The sequence below is a fragment of the Elgaria multicarinata genome, chromosome 7 (genome assembly GCF_023053635.1).
Source record: "Elgaria multicarinata webbii isolate HBS135686 ecotype San Diego chromosome 7, rElgMul1.1.pri, whole genome shotgun sequence".
Taxonomy (NCBI): Eukaryota; Metazoa; Chordata; class Lepidosauria; order Squamata; family Anguidae; genus Elgaria; species Elgaria multicarinata.
In genome coordinates, this window is record NC_086177.1 from 16,666,815 (window position 1) to 16,689,243 (window position 22,429).

At 42.9% G+C, this 22,429-nt stretch overlaps 1 protein-coding gene across 1 annotated transcript in view; it reads right to left on the reverse strand.

Moving 5' to 3' along the window:
* The window catches only part of MYO10 (myosin X), a 185,236-nt gene that overhangs the window by 62,149 nt on the left and 100,658 nt on the right, over positions 1-22,429 (reverse strand). Inside the window, exons 6-19 of the mRNA XM_063130250.1 lie at positions 20,759-20,883; positions 19,634-19,647; positions 19,435-19,519; positions 18,078-18,181; positions 17,225-17,354; positions 16,758-16,876; positions 13,949-14,095; positions 13,707-13,807; positions 13,074-13,140; positions 11,396-11,488; positions 10,007-10,075; positions 9,710-9,792; positions 6,471-6,579; positions 5,925-6,005 (exon numbers count right to left, since the gene is read on the reverse strand). Coding sequence (XP_062986320.1) covers positions 5,925-6,005; positions 6,471-6,579; positions 9,710-9,792; positions 10,007-10,075; positions 11,396-11,488; positions 13,074-13,140; positions 13,707-13,807; positions 13,949-14,095; positions 16,758-16,876; positions 17,225-17,354; positions 18,078-18,181; positions 19,435-19,519; positions 19,634-19,647; positions 20,759-20,883 — 1,327 coding nt within the window. The remainder of the gene's footprint in view (positions 1-5,924; positions 6,006-6,470; positions 6,580-9,709; positions 9,793-10,006; positions 10,076-11,395; positions 11,489-13,073; positions 13,141-13,706; positions 13,808-13,948; positions 14,096-16,757; positions 16,877-17,224; positions 17,355-18,077; positions 18,182-19,434; positions 19,520-19,633; positions 19,648-20,758; positions 20,884-22,429) is intronic.

A 22,429-nucleotide genomic window follows, 5' to 3' on the forward strand; every position in this document is an offset into this window, starting at 1 on the left:
AAGAAAAAAATGAGAAAAAGAATCCTTTGCTACACAAGCAGTGTTTGCAACACAAGCAGAGGTGAGCAGAAGGCAGATCTCCAAACCTTTTGGACTTCAGCAAGCAGCATTCCTGACCATTGGCCAGACTGGCAGGGGCTCCTGGAAGTTGAAGTCCAAGACATCTGGAGATCCATTCCTGCATTAGGGAACCCATTCACATGAACAAAACCTCCACTGTCTTCCACTGTCATAAATATTGGAGATACTTTTATGCATGATATGATGCTACTGTGGAAAGGCTCTTTTCTCCTTGCTTTCTGCCTCAGCCTCAGATTTCTGGGCTGTGCCTGTTTCAGTCCAAACATACAGAGAAATTAATTCATGGGTTCATGAATGAATTCCTGAGACCTGTAATGAGCTTCTGGAATAATGAATAGTTTCATTACTACCTTATGGAATGGAATTTGTCTTAAAGGAAAGAAAACCGAAAAGTAATCACAGCTGGAAATTGCCTACCTACACCCTGAGTTCAATGGCCAAAAGCAGCTGTGGCTGTATTCCAGAGACAAGGAATTTTAAATTATGTTATTTTATTTATTAATTTTTATCCTGCCTTTCTACCAAAATTGGTGCTCATGGTAGTGAGCAATAATAAAATGGAGGTTAAAACGGAACTTGAACACAAGATGTGAGAGGCATTTACAGCAAAAACAGTGAAGAAAACCACCAGGGAGAGTTCACAGGGATGGGGGGAGCTCACAGGTGGGGTGGGGTGGGGTGGGGAGAAGAAACAAAGAAATTAAAAATACACATGCACAAAGAAATTTCACCAAACCAGTTAAAAGCCCCTTCAGCAGCAGATCAGGTTACACGCCAAAGGCCTGTCCAAATCACAACATCTTTGCTTGCCAGCAGGAAGACAACAGAGAGGTGGCCGAACTACTTTTCTCAACAAGGACTTCTAGAGTCTGGGAGGAGCCACTGAGAAGCACCTCTCTCTCGTGTCTTCACCGATGGCAGTAGATCCAAGAGAAGGGCCTCCCCATAAAGACTTTAAAACCTGCACAGATTCATATGGGACAGTGGTTCTTTCAAATACGATATTCAAAAAGCAAAGGCAGCTGTGTTGGCTATAAGAAAAAAATCCAAAATCCATATTAACGCAACACTGAACTTTGGTAAGCCTAATAAAGGTATTGCCTTACTATGGATTTTCAAATATACATAGGATGCCTGTCAGCCTGTGAGGCTTCGTCCTTTTTCTTCTGCTGCCCCTTACGCCTGGAACGCTCTTCCAGAACACTTGAGAACTACAAACTCAATCACTGCTTTTAAAACTCAGCTAAAAACTTTTCTTTTCCCTATAGCCTTCAAATATTGAGTTTGTTCTGACTCTATACTGTTAGCTTCTCCCTACCCGGTGCCTGTTTACACTTTCCTGTGCCTGTTTGCATTCTCCTTCCCTCTTTATTGTTTACTACAACTTATTAGATTGTAAGCCTATGCAGCAGGGTCTTGCTATTTACTGTGATCTGTACAGCACCATGTACATTGATGGTGCTATATAAATAAATAAATAAATAATAATAATAATAATAATAATAATAAGATAGGCATCCAGATAGGACTGCACCTAACCCGTCAGCAAATAATATTGTCACTCCTCCTAAAAGAGAATATATAAGTTGCTTTACATCCATGTAAATATTTTAAGCGCATTGTAACTTATAACTGTCCCTTATACTGTACTGACAAAGATTTTGTTTTTAAATGTGGTGGCAATACACCTTTTTAAGTCCATTTAAAAAGCTGGTTACATGTAAACGTTACAGACTGAGGCAGGCACGATGCAGAAGTGAGCATCTGTGACAATTCTTGCTTGAGCCACTTCTTGTGAGGAAAGGTGAGCGCGAGTCTTGTATTGTCTCCTTTTTCTGTCCCTGAGTGACCTCCGGCTTACTTAAAATTCCGGTTCCTCAAACTTTTGGGCCTAACTCATGAGTCATCTTGAAAGGCAGAGGCCAGTCATTAGTTATACTGGATATGCCGATTACACATGACAAGGGCAGCAATGTAGCCGCTCAGGCCCTGTCTAGACAAGTGATCAAGGTCCAGCCCCCACCCCATTATTTTTAACCCTGACGCACAACATTTGTCCCATTGTGGGAAAGAAATATAAAACCTTGAGCCAAATCCAGCAAGTTTAGCCAAACTCGGAGGTCCCTAAAAGGTACTCTATTCCGAGTTTAGCTATAGTCATATTTCCTCCAGACTATGTGAGCAGCTAATATGAATTGTTCATCCCGCCATGACTCCCTTCCAATTAAAACTTGCACCTGTCATCAACCCTCTGCCAAGCCATGCACACAGGGGCAGCTTCTCCTCTAGCCAAGGCGGCTTGAACTGGCACAGACAGCTACACCCACCAAACATGTGTCATTTCTACTCTTTGGGCTGGCTCATAGCTGAATGTGCACGTGGTGAGAAGTGGGAACAGGCCTCGGGTTTATGTGTCCTCTCCCTCATTGTGTGTAGAACTGTAAACTGGATGCTGTGTTCATAGGCTGGGGAAAGTACTGGGGATGCCTTTCACGCTCACCACAGGTCTCCACACCTTAATAAGTGAGAGATGGGTGGGTGCATCTTGACTCTAGTATGCACACACATCTAAATGCATGTGCATGGACACAAAATGTGGTGTGCTCTTCCCTTCCATTCTACCTACAGCTGCTTACTCAAATAGTCAGCATTGCTGAATGTGTTTGAGTCACAGCAATTTTATAAGTACAAAGTGGATTTGATTGAGATCGAAGGTTCCATTAAACATTAGTTAAAGCAGGGATGGAGAACTTCCAGCTGTGGGCCGGGTGCAACCTAGGGGTTCCCATCGCACCCCAGCCCTCTGCAAGCCTCTTCTGCTGGTATCTCTGATCAGTGATTGGAGATAAGAGGGTATTTAAAGGCAATTAAACTTTAAATATCCTGCACAGAATTCAGCTGTTGCTTTTGCAGGCATGAGAGTTATTTGCACTAGGGCTTACACCCAAGGTGACTTACTTAGAATTGAGCTGTGCTTTGCAGGCCTGAAAGCTGTTGCACTGGGCCTTACTCCTGACTAGACTTGTTTAGAATTGAGCAGGGTTTTGTATGGTGGTGGGAAAATGTCCAAATTGGTCAGAATTACCTCTGCCCTTGGGTCTGCTCCACACCCTTAGCCCCACACACGGCTGAAATGCGGTCCCTGAGACTCTTCCCAAAATGGAATTTGGCCCCTAGACTGAAAATGATTCCCCACCCCTGACACAGTTTAACAAAGAAAGAACACTGATGGTCAGTTTACCAAGAAACGTTTATAATGGGAGAATTAAACTTGACATGTTCTAAAGTCAGTGCAGCACAGAGTTTGCAGAACAACTGAATACAACACACAACTACCTCCTCAGAAAGATCTCATGAGGCATCCAGATAAAACAGCACAGACTTCTTGTTTCATCAAGCATTTAATTAGTTCCCATGTATTTCTGCTACTGGATGGTTTTTATCACTTCTGCAGCTTGAATGGTTCTGTTTTAATGCTTTCTGATGTTTTTATGATTTTTTTTATGGATGTAAGCTGCCTTGGTGGCCTGTTTTGATTTTATATAGCAGCAAACAAAACAGCCAGAGGAGAAGAAGGGGTCAGGTGATGAACCTCAGTATGAGAATAGATGTTCTATTTTTATCCATTAAATGTTGGAGGGTATCCCTGTGTAGGCATTTGGACACAGAGGCCCCAGTTTGCACAATGAAGTGGGAAAGTAAGCAATTATTTATATCCCACATTTCTATGGCTCAAAAAAGCAGTGTGAGCTTCCAAAGATTGCTCTTGCATGTAGAATCTACACACCAGGGCTGTGTGTGAAGCAGGCCTGTTACAGCATACTGAAATATATTTAAGTCCAAAGGATTTAATCTGCACAGAAATTGTTATTTTCAGAAAGGCTTTCTTTTGTGACTGTTAAATCCTTGTGACATTTAGAACGTCCATGTAGAATATCCCATCAAACTTGTTTGTACAAGAGGTGCTTCGTATTTTCAAAGTCTTCTTCTGGGAACTTTGCTTTAACATATAGTCATGCAACAAAAAGTAGAAGCATTCAGAATATTCAAGAACTCAGCAAATATTTATTTCCAAATTGCTCAAAGCGATGTACAAAAATTTGGAGCGTTTTTGCCCTGTGACACACAATGAGACCAGAAAACCTGACATTATCTTACTCAAGAAATCCAAAGTGGGACTCAAAATAACTTTTGTTTATTTGCAGCTTTCCTCCTTTTCCTTTCTTCGTTTATTCTGGCAAGGGCCCACATGCTGGGGGAAAGAACCCTGGACTGGTACCCTCCCACAAAAACACATATACAAATACAAAAAGACTCAGGGAAGTAAAGAGCCTGAGAGGGTACCAGACAACTACCACATATCCTTTAGAAATCCTACTCAAAGCTTTCTTTCTTTCTTTTTTAAAGTTGAAATTCTGGCTAAAACTGCAGATTCAACAGCAGGCAATGTGTGTGCCCAAGATTAGGAAATACGATACCTCAACAGCTTGCACAAACTCAGCTGAAAAGAATCATCTACAGTAGGAGTTCCAAATCTGTTTCTACTCAGAACCTGAAAAAAAACAACCACTCTGCTTTCCCTTATAATTTCTACGAGCTTTTTGGAAACGCACCAGTTTTCTTACAGCCATGAATCCATTGATGAGCTTTTAATTTTACTAAATCTATTCCAGCAGAGATGAAACCACTCAAACTTGAAAGTCATTGACTTCGGCAAATGAAAGGTCACTGTGCGTTTCTGTTTTAGCTCTATCATGCCTTTGAGAGCCATGCCTTTGGGAAGTGTTTACCTGAATTAAATGACTAGTATCTAATGGATGTCATTAATGACCATTAAATGTGCTGTTTTTACCTCCCAAATGAAAAAAAGTTATTACTATTTATTTATTTCATTTTTATACTGCCCAATAGCTGAAGCTCTCTGGGCAGTTCACAAAACTTGAAACCATGAAAAGCATAAAACAACCAACAATTTACACTGGAATTAGTGGCTTTCAAATTGAGTTAGAAGGAACTCCGGGGATTCTGGGAAGCTTGTCAGGGATTCCTCAAAGAGAAGAACAGTAACGGCCAACAAGCGTCCCTGACAGGCAGCTTGAGCATCATCAATAACTACCTTTCCCTGCACATACAGAAAAGAGTATTGGGTGTATCCCAGAGTACATTCTTGGTTTATCTGAGGTGGCAGTGAGGCCCAGCAACCATAGCCGGGACCCATTTGAACAGAGTATGTTCATATAAATATGTATCCCACAGATCCTCTAGATACACAGTGACTCCTGAGGAGACAATCAATGTGAAAAGAGTGCCACAAATATAGGAGTTCGAAACCCATCAGTTTAAACTCTTATACAACCATGTACATTGTTTGAAAAGTAAACAGTAGCAATCAAAGAGCTATCATTTAACTTAAAATCTGCTTTAATAACCACAAAGTTGTGACTGCTTTCCACCTTAAGGCTGCAAACCTATACACCCTTCCCTGGGAATTTAGATTGCAGCAGCCTAACTGGTCTGCCTCATACAACCAACATACTGTAACCAAAAAGTTCTGCTCATGCTATATACACAAGGTGGGGTTTTGTTTTGTAGCCAAATTTTTGATTTTCAACTTCCAAGATTTCATTAAAAGTACAATCCCACAAGTGTGAAAGAAAACCAACATTGAAGGACTGCAGAGGATTGGATACCTGAAACATGCAAACTTGTAAAACTAGTTAGCATTTCGGTGAGTACAAGCAGAAAGCTACTGTCCTAATGACCACGAAAGACATACACAGGTAGCCATTAATCTCTGGACACATGTCAAAAAGTTCCAAGGCAAATGCAATCTTAAATATTACCTTCTGCATGTTTGGCTTGATACAGCGAACAAAGAAGGGATTGGATGTGCTTAGTGTTGTCATTAAGGAATGCAGTGAATCCTAAAACAAAAACAGAAAAGGGGGATTAAATTTGTAAATCATGCTGATCTCAGAAAACCTCTGCTAGCTGTCACTATAGCAGCACCTAGTGGCAAGGTCTGCAAATTACACCAATGTAGGTGTTTCTGCAGGAAATGTTTGATAGCAAGTCATATCTTTCTGAAATGAGCCTGTGCCCAACTAAAAGGAAGGGTAAGAATACATTAACAATGCAAACCTACACATCTACTTAGAAGTAAGTTTCACTGAGTTCAATGGGTCTTGGTCTCAGGTAAGTAATTCCAGCCTAAATATTTATTTTTAGGAAGTTAAAAAAAAACCTGAAAATAAATGTCAAAAACAATCTATTTATGGCTGGAGATTGAAGACTGCTTTGTGCGTTGATAAGGATTTGAGAGTGGATTCAGAGAACCAGTCACCGACAAAACACAATGACCAGAAGAACTCTAGGATGAAGCAACTAACCTTAAATTGTAGGCTGACTGTGGGTTTCCGGTGTTTGCTCCCACATTTCAAAGTGTCTTGACTGCTACGGCTGGAAACGTGTTCAAAGAGGTCATATATGAAATCGAGACTGAAACGGAATAAGAGATTTACATTAATTTTAAATGACCCAAGAATACACAGGGCCCACCATAAAACCCACACAGGGCTGTGCTTGCATTTACAAAAGTTGCTCTGGTTCCATGGGAAGGATATCTCTGACATACCTGGCAGTCTAAAGCTATATGAAACTGCGAGCTGAGAACTAGTGAAGATTATTTCCTCTGGATATAAGGGACTGAATCATCATACATTCATAGAGCACAATATACTTCTGACTACATTAGATTTGGGGCCTTGCTAGACCTGCCGGATAAACCGGCAGGGAGGAGGGGCGACGGCGCGCTAGAGCTAGCGTGCGCCGTCGCTGGCTTCTACACGCACAACGTGACGGGGCAACGGGAAGCCCCGTAGTGTCGGCCATTTTTTTTTTATTATTTTTTTGTTAAAGGAGCCATGTGCACCGGAGCCCCGCCGGAAAAGGTAAGTGGTTTTTTTTACAAAAATAAAGCCCCCCTGCTCTCCCTGCCCCTGATCCCCCGCTGCCTGCTCGCTCGTCCTCCCCCCATCCGCCAGGCCCGATCCCGTCCCCGATCTTCTCCCCCCCCCTTGCCAGGCCCAATCCCGTCCCCGAGCTTCTCCCCCCCTTGCCAGGCCCGGTCCCGTCCCCGATCTTCTCCCCCCCTTGCCAGGCCCGATCCCGTCCCCGATCTTCTCCCCCCCCCTGCCAGGCCCGATCCCATCCCCGATCTTCTCCCCCCCTTGCCAGGCCCGGTCCCGTCCCCGATCTTCTCCCCCCCTTGCCAGGCCCGATCCCGTCCCCGATCTTCTCCCCCCCCTTGCCAGGCCCAATCCCATCCCCGATCTTCTCCCCCCCCTTGCCAGGCCCAATCCCGTCCCCGATCTTCTCCCCCCCCTTGCCAGGCCCAATCCCATCCCCGATCTTCTCCCCCCCTTGCCAGGCCCAATCCCGTCCCCGATCTTCTCCCCCCCCTTGCCAGGCCCGATCTCGTCCCCAATCTTCTCCCCCCCTTGACAGGCCCAATCCCGTCCCCGATCTTCTCCCCCCCTTGCCAGGCCCGATGTCCGGCTTCCCCCCCCTCTCCTGGCAGTTCCGGTCTTCCCCCTGCCCCTCTCTCTCCCCCCCTGGGATCCCCCCCGGCCCGATGGGCACAGCGCTCGTATGAGTGCTGTGCCCAGTCCGTGGCTTTTCCCGGCTACTCGTGAGTAAGTGAGTAGCTGCAAAAAGCCACGGACCCTGCTAGATATTCCGCAGCCCCGGCCTGAGGCCAGGGCTGCGGAAAAGCCGGGCCATAAGCGAATTCGCTTATGCCGGCTTAAGGCAGGCTTCAGCACGGCCTGACCCCGGATTCCCCTGTGCGTCATCTGGATGCACAGGAGGGAAACTGGGCCTCACACTGCGCTAACGCCTGGTCTAGCAAGGCCCTAGGACAAGGAATCCTCGGTTTAAATCCCCATATAGCCATAAAGCCCACAGGAGAATGTTAGGCTAGCCACTATTTCTTAGCATGACCTACCTCGCAGGGTTTCTGTTATTATAAAATAAGATGACCTCATGTATGCTGCCCATCCTTGGAAGGAAGGGTAGAATCAAAATGAGATTGATCAATAATTGTATTTATATTCATTTTAGAGAATCGGTATCGCCCTGTCCACATTAAAAGCAGCACTCAGGATGGCTTAACTCACTTAAATAAATAATTGCGAGGTACTGCTGAGAAGGTTGTACAACATTCATATAAAATATGGGAGAACATGTGATTTTAGAGAGTTCTCCCAGTTTTTTTGTTGAACATGTTGAACATGTTTATTACAAGGCAGTCAAAACTGCATTTAATTATTTCCAATACTATTAATAGGGATTTGTCTATTAGCCATAAAAGCCTAATATATACAGCTCTACTAAGTACCAAGCAATGTCATTCGTGCATGCCTCCATATTATGGTATTGATTAAAACCCTTTGCAGAAGAACCTAATGGCACTTTTATGTCTCCGTAATTATGCCTATCTACTTCACATGCTCTCCATGTTTTACAAATATGCAATAGCCTTTGTGCATTTTCCTTGTTTGACACCTGCCTTTCCCTGCAAAGCTGCTTCATTTAGTGGAAGAAAAAGGATTAAATAATAGACATTAGAGAGTTATCGATCAGTGACTCCATGGTCACGGGCCCTCTCAAAAGTGAAGTTAAGACTGCCAGTTGCCTCTTTAGGTAAGTATATACTCAATAATAATGGTTGCATAGAACAAGGTTTCTATGCCCTTGAAGATTTCCCTGATTGGCGCTACTTTTCATAAGCAGGACAATTTGCCAGGCTTAAAAGAAATCTATAGGGCTGATTGTTTCTATGAAAAACTCTCTCTGAAGTTAAGAATTGTTGCTGGAATGCGAGATATTCAGATGCAACCTTAAGGGTCACGCAAAGCTCTCTAAAATGTAGACACATGAAGTCGATACACGCCCCAATAAATTGTATCATATTATCAATTTGTTCTATGTCCATAATTTATTTGGACTATCAATGAAGCACGTTATAACTAGAGTCCTCAAAATTAGTCACTGCATAAATCAAGGAAAATCTATTTTGAGCCTCCCTAAATGTAATTAAGGTAAAATTACAGCTTAGACATCCTTTTAAAAGCCTTGTGTTATGGAGAATTCAGGGGCAGAAAAAGCCTCTCCCATAGACCTTCAGCATAAACTATCAGCGCAAATGGAGGCAGGGGCATGTGTGTGAGCGCATGGCAGCACATTGTTTATGCAGCTATCCCCCTTCCATGCTTTAGGCAGGAAACAGATTGGCCCCGTTCAGACAACACGCTAAACCACGCTGCTTAACCACAAAATGGTCAATGGAATGCATGCATTCCGTTAATCATTTTGTGGTTAAGCAGCGTGGTTTAGCGTGTTGTCTGAATGGGGCCATTAGCATTCTACCTGACAAATCAAAGCAGACCCAGAGGTTGAAGCTGCACAATAAGGCCAACCTACTACTCAGGTGCTTCTTAATAAATACAGATTATGTTTAGAACAGCATACAACAGAGGTACACTATCTATCAATCTCCATTAATACTGGAATCCAAAATTTTCAGCGTGCTATATGATCAAGACCCTAGATGAAAGTCTTAACATACCTGCTTTCCCTTAAGAGGTTCAGGAGATCATCCCTGAAAGTGTCCCTGTTTTTCTCCAAGATTCCTCTGACATCATATTGGACCTATTTGAAAAGAAGCAGAACAGGCTCCACTTAATTTTTATTTTTTTAAAAGCAAGCTCCTCTTATTAACAGCTTCACACAGAGGCACTATTGTAAAGAGCAGAGAAGAAACTGAATGCTTCAGTTAATTTGCAAGTGGCTGCAGGGCAAAACTGAACTGCTGCTGAAACATTATTTGGAAGAAGTTCAATACACACAGAAGTAAAAAAATTACCTCCCCGGCATAGTGTTTCACTCCAAAGTTGTGGACAGCAACTCTTGGTTTCACATAAAAAGGATTGTTCTATTTACAAAGGAGGAAAAAGATAAACTTTTTTTAGGTTACAAAATTGGAAAATGTCAGAAGAGCAGAATATTACCATGCTTGTCAGAACTCGCTGGAAGACGGGCTTCATAAAATTGGCGGCCATGTTTATATGGGTAATCACTCTAGACTGCTTCAAAAGCACAGTAGGTAAACAGGCATTGTATAAGACTAATGCCTATTTGGCAAAGATGCAAATTAAAGGGTATACTGATTTTTAAAAAAATACACCTTTAACTGGACTTATTCATTTTAGGTATTAGTGAATATGCACAAATAGGTATCAAACAGGCATAAAATTCCAATAAAAACACAAAAAAATCTATGAAATACCTAGATCACAGATAGGCAACCTTTTTCGGCATTGGACAAATTTGTCAATTTGAGAAACTGCCCTGGGGACCATCACAAAATGGCTGCCATAGGAGGCGTGGCAAAGGACAAGTAACCTTCCCAAAAGACGGAGTACAAAGTAGAGGTGGGGTCTAGGTTCAACTCCTTTGAACCCATATTTATAAGGAACACCAAAAAATCAACTTCACAACTATACCAGCAGCCAGTAAGATGTGTATGTGTGTGTTTTAAGTGAGAGGGGTAGAGTACCTTGGTGGGTGCCAAGAAAGGCAATCATGTGCGCATGGGAGATCATGGACACCACGATTCCTCCCCCTATTAATGGTAGATACGGCCATTCCCCTGTCCAATAACACTGATCCTCCATGTATTAACTCTCCCATTTATTAACCCGCGTAATGAATATCAGTACAATATAGGCCCCAGAATTCACACTATTCCCCCGCTCGTGCTCTTCGCTCCTCTGATGCCAGGTTTCTCACCTGCCCAAGGGTCTCTACTTCCCTTGCTCGGCTTCGTCCATTTTCTTCTCCTGCCCCTTACGCCTAGAACACTCTTCCAGAACATTTGAGAACTACAAGTTCAATCGCAGCTTTTAAAGCTCAGCTAAAAAATTTTCTTTTTCCTAAAGCTTTTAAAACTTGATTTTGTTCTGACTTTATACTGCTAGTTTTACCCTACCCTGTGCCTGTTTGGTGCATTCTCTTCCCCTCCTTATTGTTTTATTATGATTTTATTAGAATGTAAGCCTATGCGGCAGGGTCTTGCTATTTACTGTTTTACTCTGTACTGCACCATGTACATTGATGGTGCTATATAAATAAATAATAATAATAATAATTTTTCTAAAGCCTACAAACACTTTGAACAGGATAAATACCAGCAACATATTTGAAGTTCAGTAGTAGAGCGTATCTATAAACAAATAACAAGAACATTACTCACAGCATGTTGGATGTGTAACTTTGCCAACAAGGTGCTGTCTGTAGCTTGAGGGAAATGGCTTTCTTCATTTATAAGTGCTAACAAGCCAAGTTTCTAGACAATTAAGACACAAGAAAATAAAATAATGTCAAGCAGGCCACAAAAGCTGTTTGTACCACTCTTTTCTTTTCTGTTTTTGTGTGTGACGTTTTTTGCACGGAATCACGTATTCTCAAGACCAGTAAGTCAGTGTGGTATGTTTGGCTTTTAGTGGTATAGAGTGACATGAACGGTATATTCTTCAAGGTTTCTCAAGCTGGAACCAGATCCTGGCCACCCTGCACTTGCTATAGCAACAGCAGCAACCTTGCATCTTGTTCTCCATACAACATCCAGTGGTGTACAATGTGTGGCGTGATATAATTGCTCTGCAGGTCCCCCTGCATGCAGCAGCCAATGAAATGGAGCAGGAATGGGTAAACATCCAGCAGGTTAATGTCATGTCACACATATGTATCTCAAGATCCCTAAAAATATCTATAGGGGAGGAGGAAACATGGATCTGCTGTTCTCAGCAGCAGCCGCCTCACATCTGCTCGAATGTATCAGTCTAGCCTCCAAATTACATTGCTGCCTGCTCCTCTGGCAGAGAACAGACTCATTCCTAAAGAATCAGCAGATGTTGCACCAAGGAAGACCTCAGATTTCAGATGGGCCAGGCTATTCACTATAATGAATAAACGAAGCATGTTTTTTATTAAAAATTGCCACCTCCCCCATTCCACTGATGGAAGCTGATCCATCAGCAGTTTGAGTTAATGTTCTTTTAGCTCTGGTCAATCAGCAAATTGGCTCCATCACTTCCTCGTAATCTACTTCTTGGTCACAACCTGATTTTGTTATCCTGATAGCTCTAGCTGTCTTCAAAATACTTGTTCTCTCTTTTTCCTTCCCTCAATAGCCCTGTCCTGCCCTACAGATGTGAAGGCTTGGGGGGGGGGAATCCATAAAATGGGGGTGGGAATAATAATTTTTTAAAAAATACTGGTGGGGAGGGCAATTCTTTCCAGAGGCTTTTGAAAAATTTGGAGAAAAAAAAACCTTCCATTTTTTCTGGGATTTGGACAATCAGTAGGAGAAACAATGCAGCATCGCATGATTCCCACACCTCCATGTGTGCTGGGATTACCCTAATTACCAGGGCTGCGTCATAGGTTGCCGTGTCATCGGAACCTGACGTGCGGTGCAGGCATAGTTAATTTCCCCCCACCCTACAACCCTATGCCATGTTCAGGTGATACAGCAACCCACGATGCAGCATGGGTAATCGGGGCAATCCCAGTTGCGTGGCTGTGGCATGCGGGGGCAGGGTGGGGGGGGGGGTTGGCGCTGCAGTGATTCCCCCTCTGATCGTCCAAAGTCAGCCAGACTCAGCAGTGATAACGAAGCTTGCCACAATGTTTCAGTTTGTAATGCACAATTATCACATTAACAAATAAACATATTACTTTTGTCAGTGGCTATTGTTTTGTCATTGTTATTAAAAATACATGCTGCCCTTGTATTCCAGTATTAATATGAATTATTTCTCAAATGTATAGACAGCTTCTCAGCAAAACACTCCTAAGGCCTTTAGCAATAAAACCAGAATAAACTGAACTGATTATATTGCACAACGCACAATATAAAGTATATTTACCTTTTCAATTAGATCCAAGCATTCCCCATTATCTGTCCAGTCAATGTCTTCCCATAGGAGTCCTTCTCTAACAAAACCCAAGAGGGACACATTTTATTACAATTATCAAAAGCAAATATAATTAGCCTACCCACTAAGAAAACTGAAGAGAAATCGGCTTGTTTTAAAACAGGGGTGGGCAACTTGTGGCCCCTGCAACTCCCCCCCTCAGCGTGGCCCTGCCACCCTCTGAATTCAGGGGGACACCCCCTACCCAAAATTCAATTTTTCCCTCCCAAGCAAAAAGGTGTCCAGAGTTGCTATGGAGAGCCCAAAGGGTAAAAAATAGCTCATTTGTGATTAACATTGACTATTTTGGAGCTACATAGCAGCTACAAATGTCATTTTGTTTTTATTTTTTATTCCTCCCCTTTGTTTGGCCCCCATGGGGGAAAGGTACAAGGGAAGGTCCAGAGAGCGAAAATGGCCTCTGGACCTCCCAAAGTTACCCACCCCTATGTTAAAATAATGGTAAGATAATGCTTATAGTGGTCCAAAATACCATAAGGGAGCGGAGCATCAGAATTAAAAGCAGATAAACTTGGGTTTTTTAAGTCTATGGCAGGAAAAAAAAAATCACCTTACAATTCTTACCTGCTATATTCTAATTGCTCCAATGAAAAAATATGCTTGTTGAAATACTCTTGAAGTTTTTCATTTGCATAGTTAATACTGAACTGCTCAAAACGATTAACCTGGAAAAAGTCAGGAGATATACGAAGTATTAAAAAAAAATCACCCTCAGCAACTGGAAATCCTAGTCAGGTTATGCAGGAGCAACCAGATCAACAATGAAAGATAAAAGCATCAGCTCTGAATACATTTTTGGAACATACCTCAAAATTTTCAAATCCAAAGATGTCTAAAATTCCAATGGACTTGAAGTCGTCTTTGCCTTTTATTCTGCTGTTGATTTTTTTAATAATCCAGGCAAAGCACTGGGAATAAAGTGCCATAGCTGCTGAATCTCTGCTATCTATTGCCTAATGAGAAACATAGAGCAGAGCAATTTTGCGTCAGGATTTTTGACATACTCCCTTTCCAGCAATATAACTCAAAGTTTAGAGACATGACAAGCACATCACAATTGATACACAGAGGCACACAACACACAGTCACATTTCATTGCCTTCTTGAAAAGCATAGACCCCCCCATCTCCGTCCCTCCCAACTGCTGCTGAATAAAGATGCAGATAGATAGATAGATAGATAGATAGATAGATAGAATCCAATGTTAGTCCTAACTTAAGTCCCATTCATTTCAATGGATCTACCCAACTTAGGACTAAAATTGGATACTACTCTGTTTCCCGCATTTTGTAGACAAGGCAAATATTTTAACATGAACTTGGAATTCTCTTGTTCTGCCTCACCCCACACAAAGATTTAGACACAGAACAAAAAGAGAGAAGAGCAACTGATAATGTAAAATCTCAAAGAAAAGCAAGATGGAGAATATGAAAGGGTCACCCAGAAAACCATGTAAGAGACATACTGTCCTCGTGAACATGGGAATGCCTTTGTCCACCCCGCATCCTCCCAACGAGAGAAGACGTGGTGCAGGCAAAGCCAACTCGACTGAGGGCGGTGGATGGAATGCTCCATTTGCCACTACGCCTGCCCTGCCTCCTCCCCAATGGAGGAAGGTATGGCATAAGTGAAGCTGGGGCAACCAAAGTGAGTGGGGTGCTCTAGATACTACCTCTGTTGGGGCGGCTTTGGTGAACTGCATACTTTCCCCGGCTGGGGAAAATCTGCCCGTACGGAAATTGCCATGACCAAGGCCCGGAGTGGAGGCTTTGCCTGACTTCTGCCTTCCCCCATTGGGGAAGATGAGAAGCATCTGAAGCTGTTCCCTGCCCAATTGGGAGAGTGAGTGGCATGGTAAGCAAAGGCAATCCCCTTTTCTTACATAGGAGCCTGCCCAGGGTTTTAAGATCTTCCGAGGATGCCCTTCTCTTGGTTTTGCTGCCATTGGAAGCAAGTTTGGTGGGGACATGAAACAGGACCTACACAGTGGCTGCTCCCAGTCTCTGGAACTCCCTGCCAAGGGAGATTAGGTTGGCTCCCTCTCTCTTGTTCTTCTGCCAGCAAGCAAATTTTTATTCAGGAAAGCCTTTATCATGTAAACTGATCTGTTGCAGAAGGGGTTTCAATTGAGTTGGGTGCTGTTTATTTCTTTTAATGCGGTGTTTTTAATTGTGCCTTATATTTATTTTATGATTTTTTTAATTACAGTTTGTTTCAATGTTAGTTTGAAACAAAATGTAATTAAAGCTGCCTTGGGCACCATTTTTGGGTGGAAAGAACATAAGATACTGAATCTGACCAAGGGTCCAACTAGTAGTCCAGCATTCTGTTCACACAGCGGCCAACCGGCTTCCCTCCGGAAAACTCGCAAGTAGGGTATTAGCACAACAGCACCCTCCTGCCCATGTTCCCCAGCAACCACTATACGTAGGCATATTGCCTCTGATACTAGAGGTAGCCTACAGGCATCACCACTAGGAGCCATGGATTGCCTTCTCCGGGAATTTGTCTAACCCCCTTTTAAAGTCACCCAAACTGTGGCCATCACTATATCTTCTGGTAGTGAATTCCACAGTTTTACTATGTGCTAAGTGAAGAAATACTTTCTTTTATCTATCCCGATTCTCCCATCAATCAGTTTCAAGGGATGACTCAAGTTCTAGTATTATGAGAGAAAGAAAAAATGTCTACTTATCCACATTTTTTATTATTATTATTATTGCATTTATATCCTGCCTTTTTTCCTCCAAGGAACCCAAGACGGCGTACATAATCCTCCTCCTCCTCTCCATGTTATCCTCACAACAACAACCCTGTGAGGCGGGTTGGGCTGAGAGTGTGTGACTGGCCCAAAGTCACCCAATGGTTTCCCTGGCCATGTGGGGACTAGGATGCTTTTAGTATGTTTTTAGGAAGTTTTAAATATTGTGTTTTGATTAATATTTTATGTATTTTATACTTGTTGTTCCCCGCCTCAATCAGGATGGAGAGGCGGGTTAGAAATAAATTTATTATTATTATTATTGTTGTTGTTGTTGTTGTTGTTAGAACCCGGATCTCCCGACTCCCAGTCCAATACTTTAGCCACTACACCACACTGGCATAATTTATCCACACCATGCATAATTTTGTAGACCTCTATCATATCTCCCATTACTTGCCTTCTTTTTCAAGCTAGAGGCAGGATATAAATCAAATATTAAATAATAATAATTCCAATCCATTATTCCCCCCCCATTGCTTCCAGATGATTTTTTAAATTTTTATTTTATTTTTATTTAAAGTGATACAAAGCTTCCAGAGGATGAGGCATGGGTGGGTGGTGGGGGTGATGGAGCCTGCAGAAGGAGCCCGCAAAAAGAACCAAAGTCTCCATAAATCAAATGGTGGGACCTTTATGGGCTGGATTAGGCCTGTGGGCTGGGGATTCCCCATCCCTGCCTAACATCCTCACCACAGCCCATCAAATTGAACGGTGCTGCCTTCTCTATCCTAGGGTCACGTTTGGCCTTCCAGCGTATGCACACCCTCTACAGGTCACAAGGCTGCAGCACCAGGGAAGCCAAGCAAGATCAGACAATGCATGTAAAATACCCCACAGTAACTTATTTTTACCTGCTGTACACTGAGAGGTGTTAAAATTTCTTCTCCCCTGAGTATCATTGATCTCTGCGTCAATGCTTCGGTTAGTTGCGTTGAGTCCAGCCCAAGTAACTCTGCGGATCTACCCAGAGCTAGAAAGAAACAGAGAGGATAAATAAACAAACAAATAAAAATAGATGCCGACAAGCACAGCAGTATGATTTGGGATGAAAAGAAAAACCTAAGGTTCCCTATGAGGCAAAGAAAAAGTGATAGATAACCTAATCAACAGTTTATCCAAATGTCTATTTCCCTTCAATTGAGTGCACTTTATACCCAATACCATATTCTGAGTTATCTAAATTTATTGATTTGGAACTCGAAGAGATGATTTGTTAGTTTCAAATGGATTTGGTAAGTTGCCTTGAGTCATTTAGCTTTTGAATAAAAAGACAGGATATAAACATTCCTAATATACAGGGCCTCGCCATCTTTCTCACCTGTTTTGAAGGACACCTGTGCTCCGCCAGCAGTAATAAATTCAATGTTGCCTAGGTGCAAAATGCCAGCAAGCAGCCGAAGAACGTCTCGCACCTCCTCAGTGGTGAACTGCATCACTTCCATGGCCGTCTAGAAGAAAACACAATGTGATTATTGAGGGCTTGAGAAGGTAAACACAATGCATTTTTTTCCCTTCCAGCCAAGTAGCTCCAATCTCCAATCCCCTCTGTTATGGATTCATGCAGAGAAAACCAATGCTTAACCTGCAGATCAGGAAGACAGTCAGCAATACCAATGGAAATTGTCAATTTTTGCGGCGTAAGAATGGGAGTGGGCAACTTTCTGGTTTCTCAGTTTTATGTAACCCACAGACATAGGAAATGAGAGAGATGCATGCCTTAGCTCTGGGAACGAGGCAGCCTGTAGCCTTGTCCCAGTTCCTGCCACTGAAACTAAAACGGGCAATTTCTAAAGTGATATAGTTCAGAAAGAAGGTTTTACTACTCTATTCGGATGATTCTGTAAATTGCCCCACAACATTGTTGTGGCTACAGAGGCTCCTTTATAGGACTATGAAGGCAGAAAAAGGGCCTTCAGGAAAATGGCATCCTAAGCTTCCCCCTGGGGAAAGATTGGGTGGAGGGGAGCACACATTCTTGGCCTCTTCTTCCCAAATGTGCACAGAGTGCCTTAGGGCAGTAGCACCCTATCCTCCTGCCCCACCCAGTCTTCCCCAAGGGGAAGGCTGTATGGGGCAGGGTGGGAAGCTGCATCAGAAGCTGCAGAATAGATATGGCCCATGAGCTGAGGGTTCCCCACCCGTGCTATAAAGAATGGGCATGCCAAACTCACAATGACTTCTTTGAATGATTCTTTGTCATTGATTGTCTTGTCCGCGACACATCCAGATTGGTTCAGGTAGTGATAGCTCTCCGGTGCAGATAGGTAAAATGCTTCTGGAAACAGGAAACACAATTATACCACACTATTGTATTTAAAATATGGAAAAAAATGCTTAAAAGTAAAGGAGAGGAGGAGTTACAGTATATCTTGATTATCTCCAATATGAACCCTGGTCTCCCCTAACCACTATACTATACTACACTGGCTCTTTATACTACACTGGTCAAGCCATCCAACAATCTAACCACTACACCACACTGGGTCTTACTAGGTAAAGCATTTAAGAAACTGGCTTTACTTAGTAGTAAAGACCCAGTGTGATATAGTGGTTAGATTGTTGGACTTGGAGAGGGGAAACCCGCAGCTGCAACAAGCAGTGGTGCCACGCCTCCCTGGAAAATGGATCCATCCGCCGAAAGAAGAAAACGGCCTCAGCGGATGGATCCAATTTGCAGTGACGCACCACCGCTTGTTGCTGGGTGACGGGCAGGTCGTGTCCTTTGCCGACACAGCAGACACCGTAGGGAGAAATGGGGTGGTGGTGCCTGGATCGCTCCTCGGAGGAAAAGCCATCTATCCGCCCCTTCCTCCTTTCAGCATGGCTAAAGCAATCTGCAGCAGGATGGACTCAGTAAGGACACCCCGCTGCAGGTTGCTGTAGCCGTGCTGAAAGGAAGGTGGTTTCTCCCGGCTTGACAATACATGTCAAGCCGCAGGAAATATCCTCCTTCCCCCCCTCGTGCTGTAATCTATTTGGAAATTGTGTCAAGGGGATGGCAGGAGCGCATCCATCCTCTCAACCCAATCTCCAAATAGAGCATGGCACAGGGTGTGGGTGAAGGGACATGGACGTCCCTGGGAACATGTGGGATGCCACAATTTGGGCCTGTCACTGATTCTCAGCCTTCTCTGGCTCACAGGGTTGTTGCGAGGATAAAATTGAGAAGAGCAGGACCATGCATGCCACTTTGGGCTTGTGGGAGGAAAATGCAGGATATAAATGTAACAAAGAAAGAAAGGGAACAAGTAATTTCTGCAGGCAATACCAGTGCGATGCTTGCCTATATGAAAAATGCAGCAGTTCTAGATTATTATTATTACATTAGTTATTTTCTTTCTTTACATTTAAAAATGTTGTTTTATTATGGTTTTAATTTTTGTGAACCGCCCAGAGAGCTTCGGCTATTGGGCGGTATAAAAATGTAATAAATAAATAAATAAATAGACTAAAATGGTGGAAAAGTAATGAAAAAGCGTTGGCAAAGAGCTACTCAAACCATTATTCAAGCACAAGAATGCCTCTCACCTTTCTTTTCTCCTTCAATCCCTGCCAGCAGGGCATAGAATACGTGATAATTCCTCTCTCCTGGATTTTGCCTTACTACTCGATTCTATGAGAGAAAACATACTTAGAGACCTATCCAGCACAATATAGGTGAGATCATAAGCAAGGTTCTTTACATTTAAAAACAAATTGTTAGGAAAGAAAATGAAATACGTCTTACCTTCTCTAATAAATCTTTCACAGGTAGCAGATAAATAGGTCAAGGAACAGAACAGTTGAGTTGAGCATGGGGAGGGTGGGGGGAGATATAGCCTGTATATTAACTTCTTGGAACACTTGGTTTACAAACATTTTTGTTTTATGTTTGTCTAATAAAAGATGCTAGAGCTTTTGTATCAATCCTTTTTTTAAAAAAAGAAGGTTATTTAAGACTGTCGTTGGGTGAGAATTTTAACTGGCATCTGTTTATTTGCTGCTCAGTTCAATGCCTGGCTAAGAATAACTTTTGTGAGATTTCAGTTAGGAATTAAGGGCAACTTTGAAAACCCCCTGATTAGACAGGCAGGGAGGATGACCTTTTCCACACATGCTGAACAGAAGAAATACCCATCTCTCTCTCTCTCATTCACCAATTCACTAGTACAGTAACAGCTAACCATTTTAACAAGTGCACCATATGACCAGTCCAAAAGGATGGGATAGCACTACTCTACAGAACTATAGAATAGAGGCAGTTCCTCATGGCTCAGTGTGATTTTTGCTAACCAAACCGGAGAGCTTGCAGCAGCGTAACATGGGAGAAGCAAGCAAGACTGCGTGGTTGCCTCTATGGCCACAGCCACGCCTACAGGGCCTCTCCTGCCTCTTCCAGGAATGTCACACATCGTTGTCACAGCTAGTCTCACTTGGGACAACCATGGCACAGGCTAACTGTCAACACACTAGTGCACAAATGAATTCGGCGGATTATCGACTTGATTAATAATGGTGAAGTTGGCACCACATCGTTCCCTTCTGCCTAGCCCAAAAGTGGATATCTGACCATGTTAAGATTGCCGTAATTCTTGTGTTTCAACAAAGAACAGAATTGTTCCTAAGGATTAATATGAAGCAAGAGCTAGATATTATAGAAATCCACTTTAAAATGTTATTACTCTTTCACCACAGCATTTCACAATAATCCACAATTAAAGAAAAGACAGAAGTAGTTTGATATTTAGAGACTTTGGCATTGTAAACTACGATCATGGGATGTGTATGGGAAGACAAGCAAAGTCCCCTTTGTCTGCCATATAAAAATACATGCCGTTATAATGTCAGGGCAATCACGGAAAACACAGGATACAATCTATAATTTTTCCTCCCTGAATGTTGCCTTTCTGACAGAAGTTCAGCTGAATGAACTTCCCAAAGCGGCTTGAGTTGTTGTTGTAAACAGTCTTCGCATTGCCGAAGGCCTCCATAATTGGGCTGTGGAAAAACAAAACAAAACAGGTGACAAAAGCCGGAGCGATAACAATAAGCCTTGCTCACTAAGTAAACAAAAAAGTACATCCAGTGTAAATCACCCCTGACTCATCCCCACCTATTCCTTGGTTGTTGGCTCCTAGACTGTACAGCAGCCTCCCCCAACCTGGTGCCATCCAGATGTTTTGGACTGCAACTCCCAGAATTCCTTACCATTGGCCATACTGGCTGGGGCTGATGGGAGCTGCAATCCAAACATCTGTAAGGCACAAGGTTGGGGAACGCCGCTGTACAGCTTCATGGTGCAAGTGGGAATTTGGATGGTTGAATGTGCTCTGGAGGGGGAGCCAGGGTAGAACTTTCCCCCTCACGGCATCTAGCTTGTTTGGTTTGTTTAATGGGTGGGCAGGTTTTGTACGGGTGAGAATACAACCAGGCAATCCTGCACCTTCAATCTGAAGTGCAGGGTTGTGCAGTCTTACAACAGGGAGTACTAGTGTGTTGAAAAATAGGTTCCGTGCATGTTTATGCTTGTTGCAGCTGCAGATAGGGAATCATAGTTTTACTTCTCATGTTTGTATGTGAACCCAGATATCCTGTTACCCATCAAGATAAATATGGCAATTCTCAATTTGTCCTTCTACCACAGTGATCCCTGTTCTTGATGTTGTTTTAGTTGTTGTTTTACCTGTTAAGGTAAAACAACAAGCCTTAATGGGTCCAATGCAATAAAACAAAAGTGGACCCCCAACCCACCCACCCCAATAGTTTGATTCAACTCTAAAATTTGAAGGTATCCATTTGTCTACCTATCCCTGATATTTTTTATTTATTTATTTATTACATTTATATACTGCCCCATAGCTGAAGCTGTCTGGGCGGTTTACAAAAGTAACCTCTGGCATTGAGTTCCCCTTGCCACCCCCGCTAGAAAAGGCTAAAGAGCTATAATTAGTATGAGCCAGTTATTATGAAATTGTCCAAGGTGGCCATAAAGAGATTCAGCTGCATCTGAGTGACCCTTGTCACACCCTTAGCCTTTCTCCTTTGCCATGTTCATTCATCTATGAAACCTGCAATTATGATCCAAGCTTCTTCAGAGACAATTTATTTAGCCTGTGATGAGATGTACCTGGCAAAGTAAATGAATGAATCATAGGTTATATGCACAGAAGAACATCTGCAAAAAAAGAACAATGAGCTCCATCAGACCGGGGGGGGGGGGGAGGGGGAGAGGAATCACGCTTGCCTCCTGTGGCTTCTCCACACCGGCTTTCATTGCTCGATACTTCCTCTTTCTCTTGGGGAGACGAAAAAGGAAGTAAAAAGTGCACGTGACCCATTCAGGGGTTGTCTTTATCGTGCTGCTGCTTCTGCACCCTGCAGGAGATAATGGCAACTTCCATGTTTAAAATACATCACACTTATTGGGGTGTATTTTTGTGGTATGAAGGAGGGGCGGGAGGCGTACAGGAGGCAGACAACGTCGTGAGAGGGACCCACGAAACTCTGTGAGTGCCCAGTAACGAGCGTGCAATAAAAAGATTGT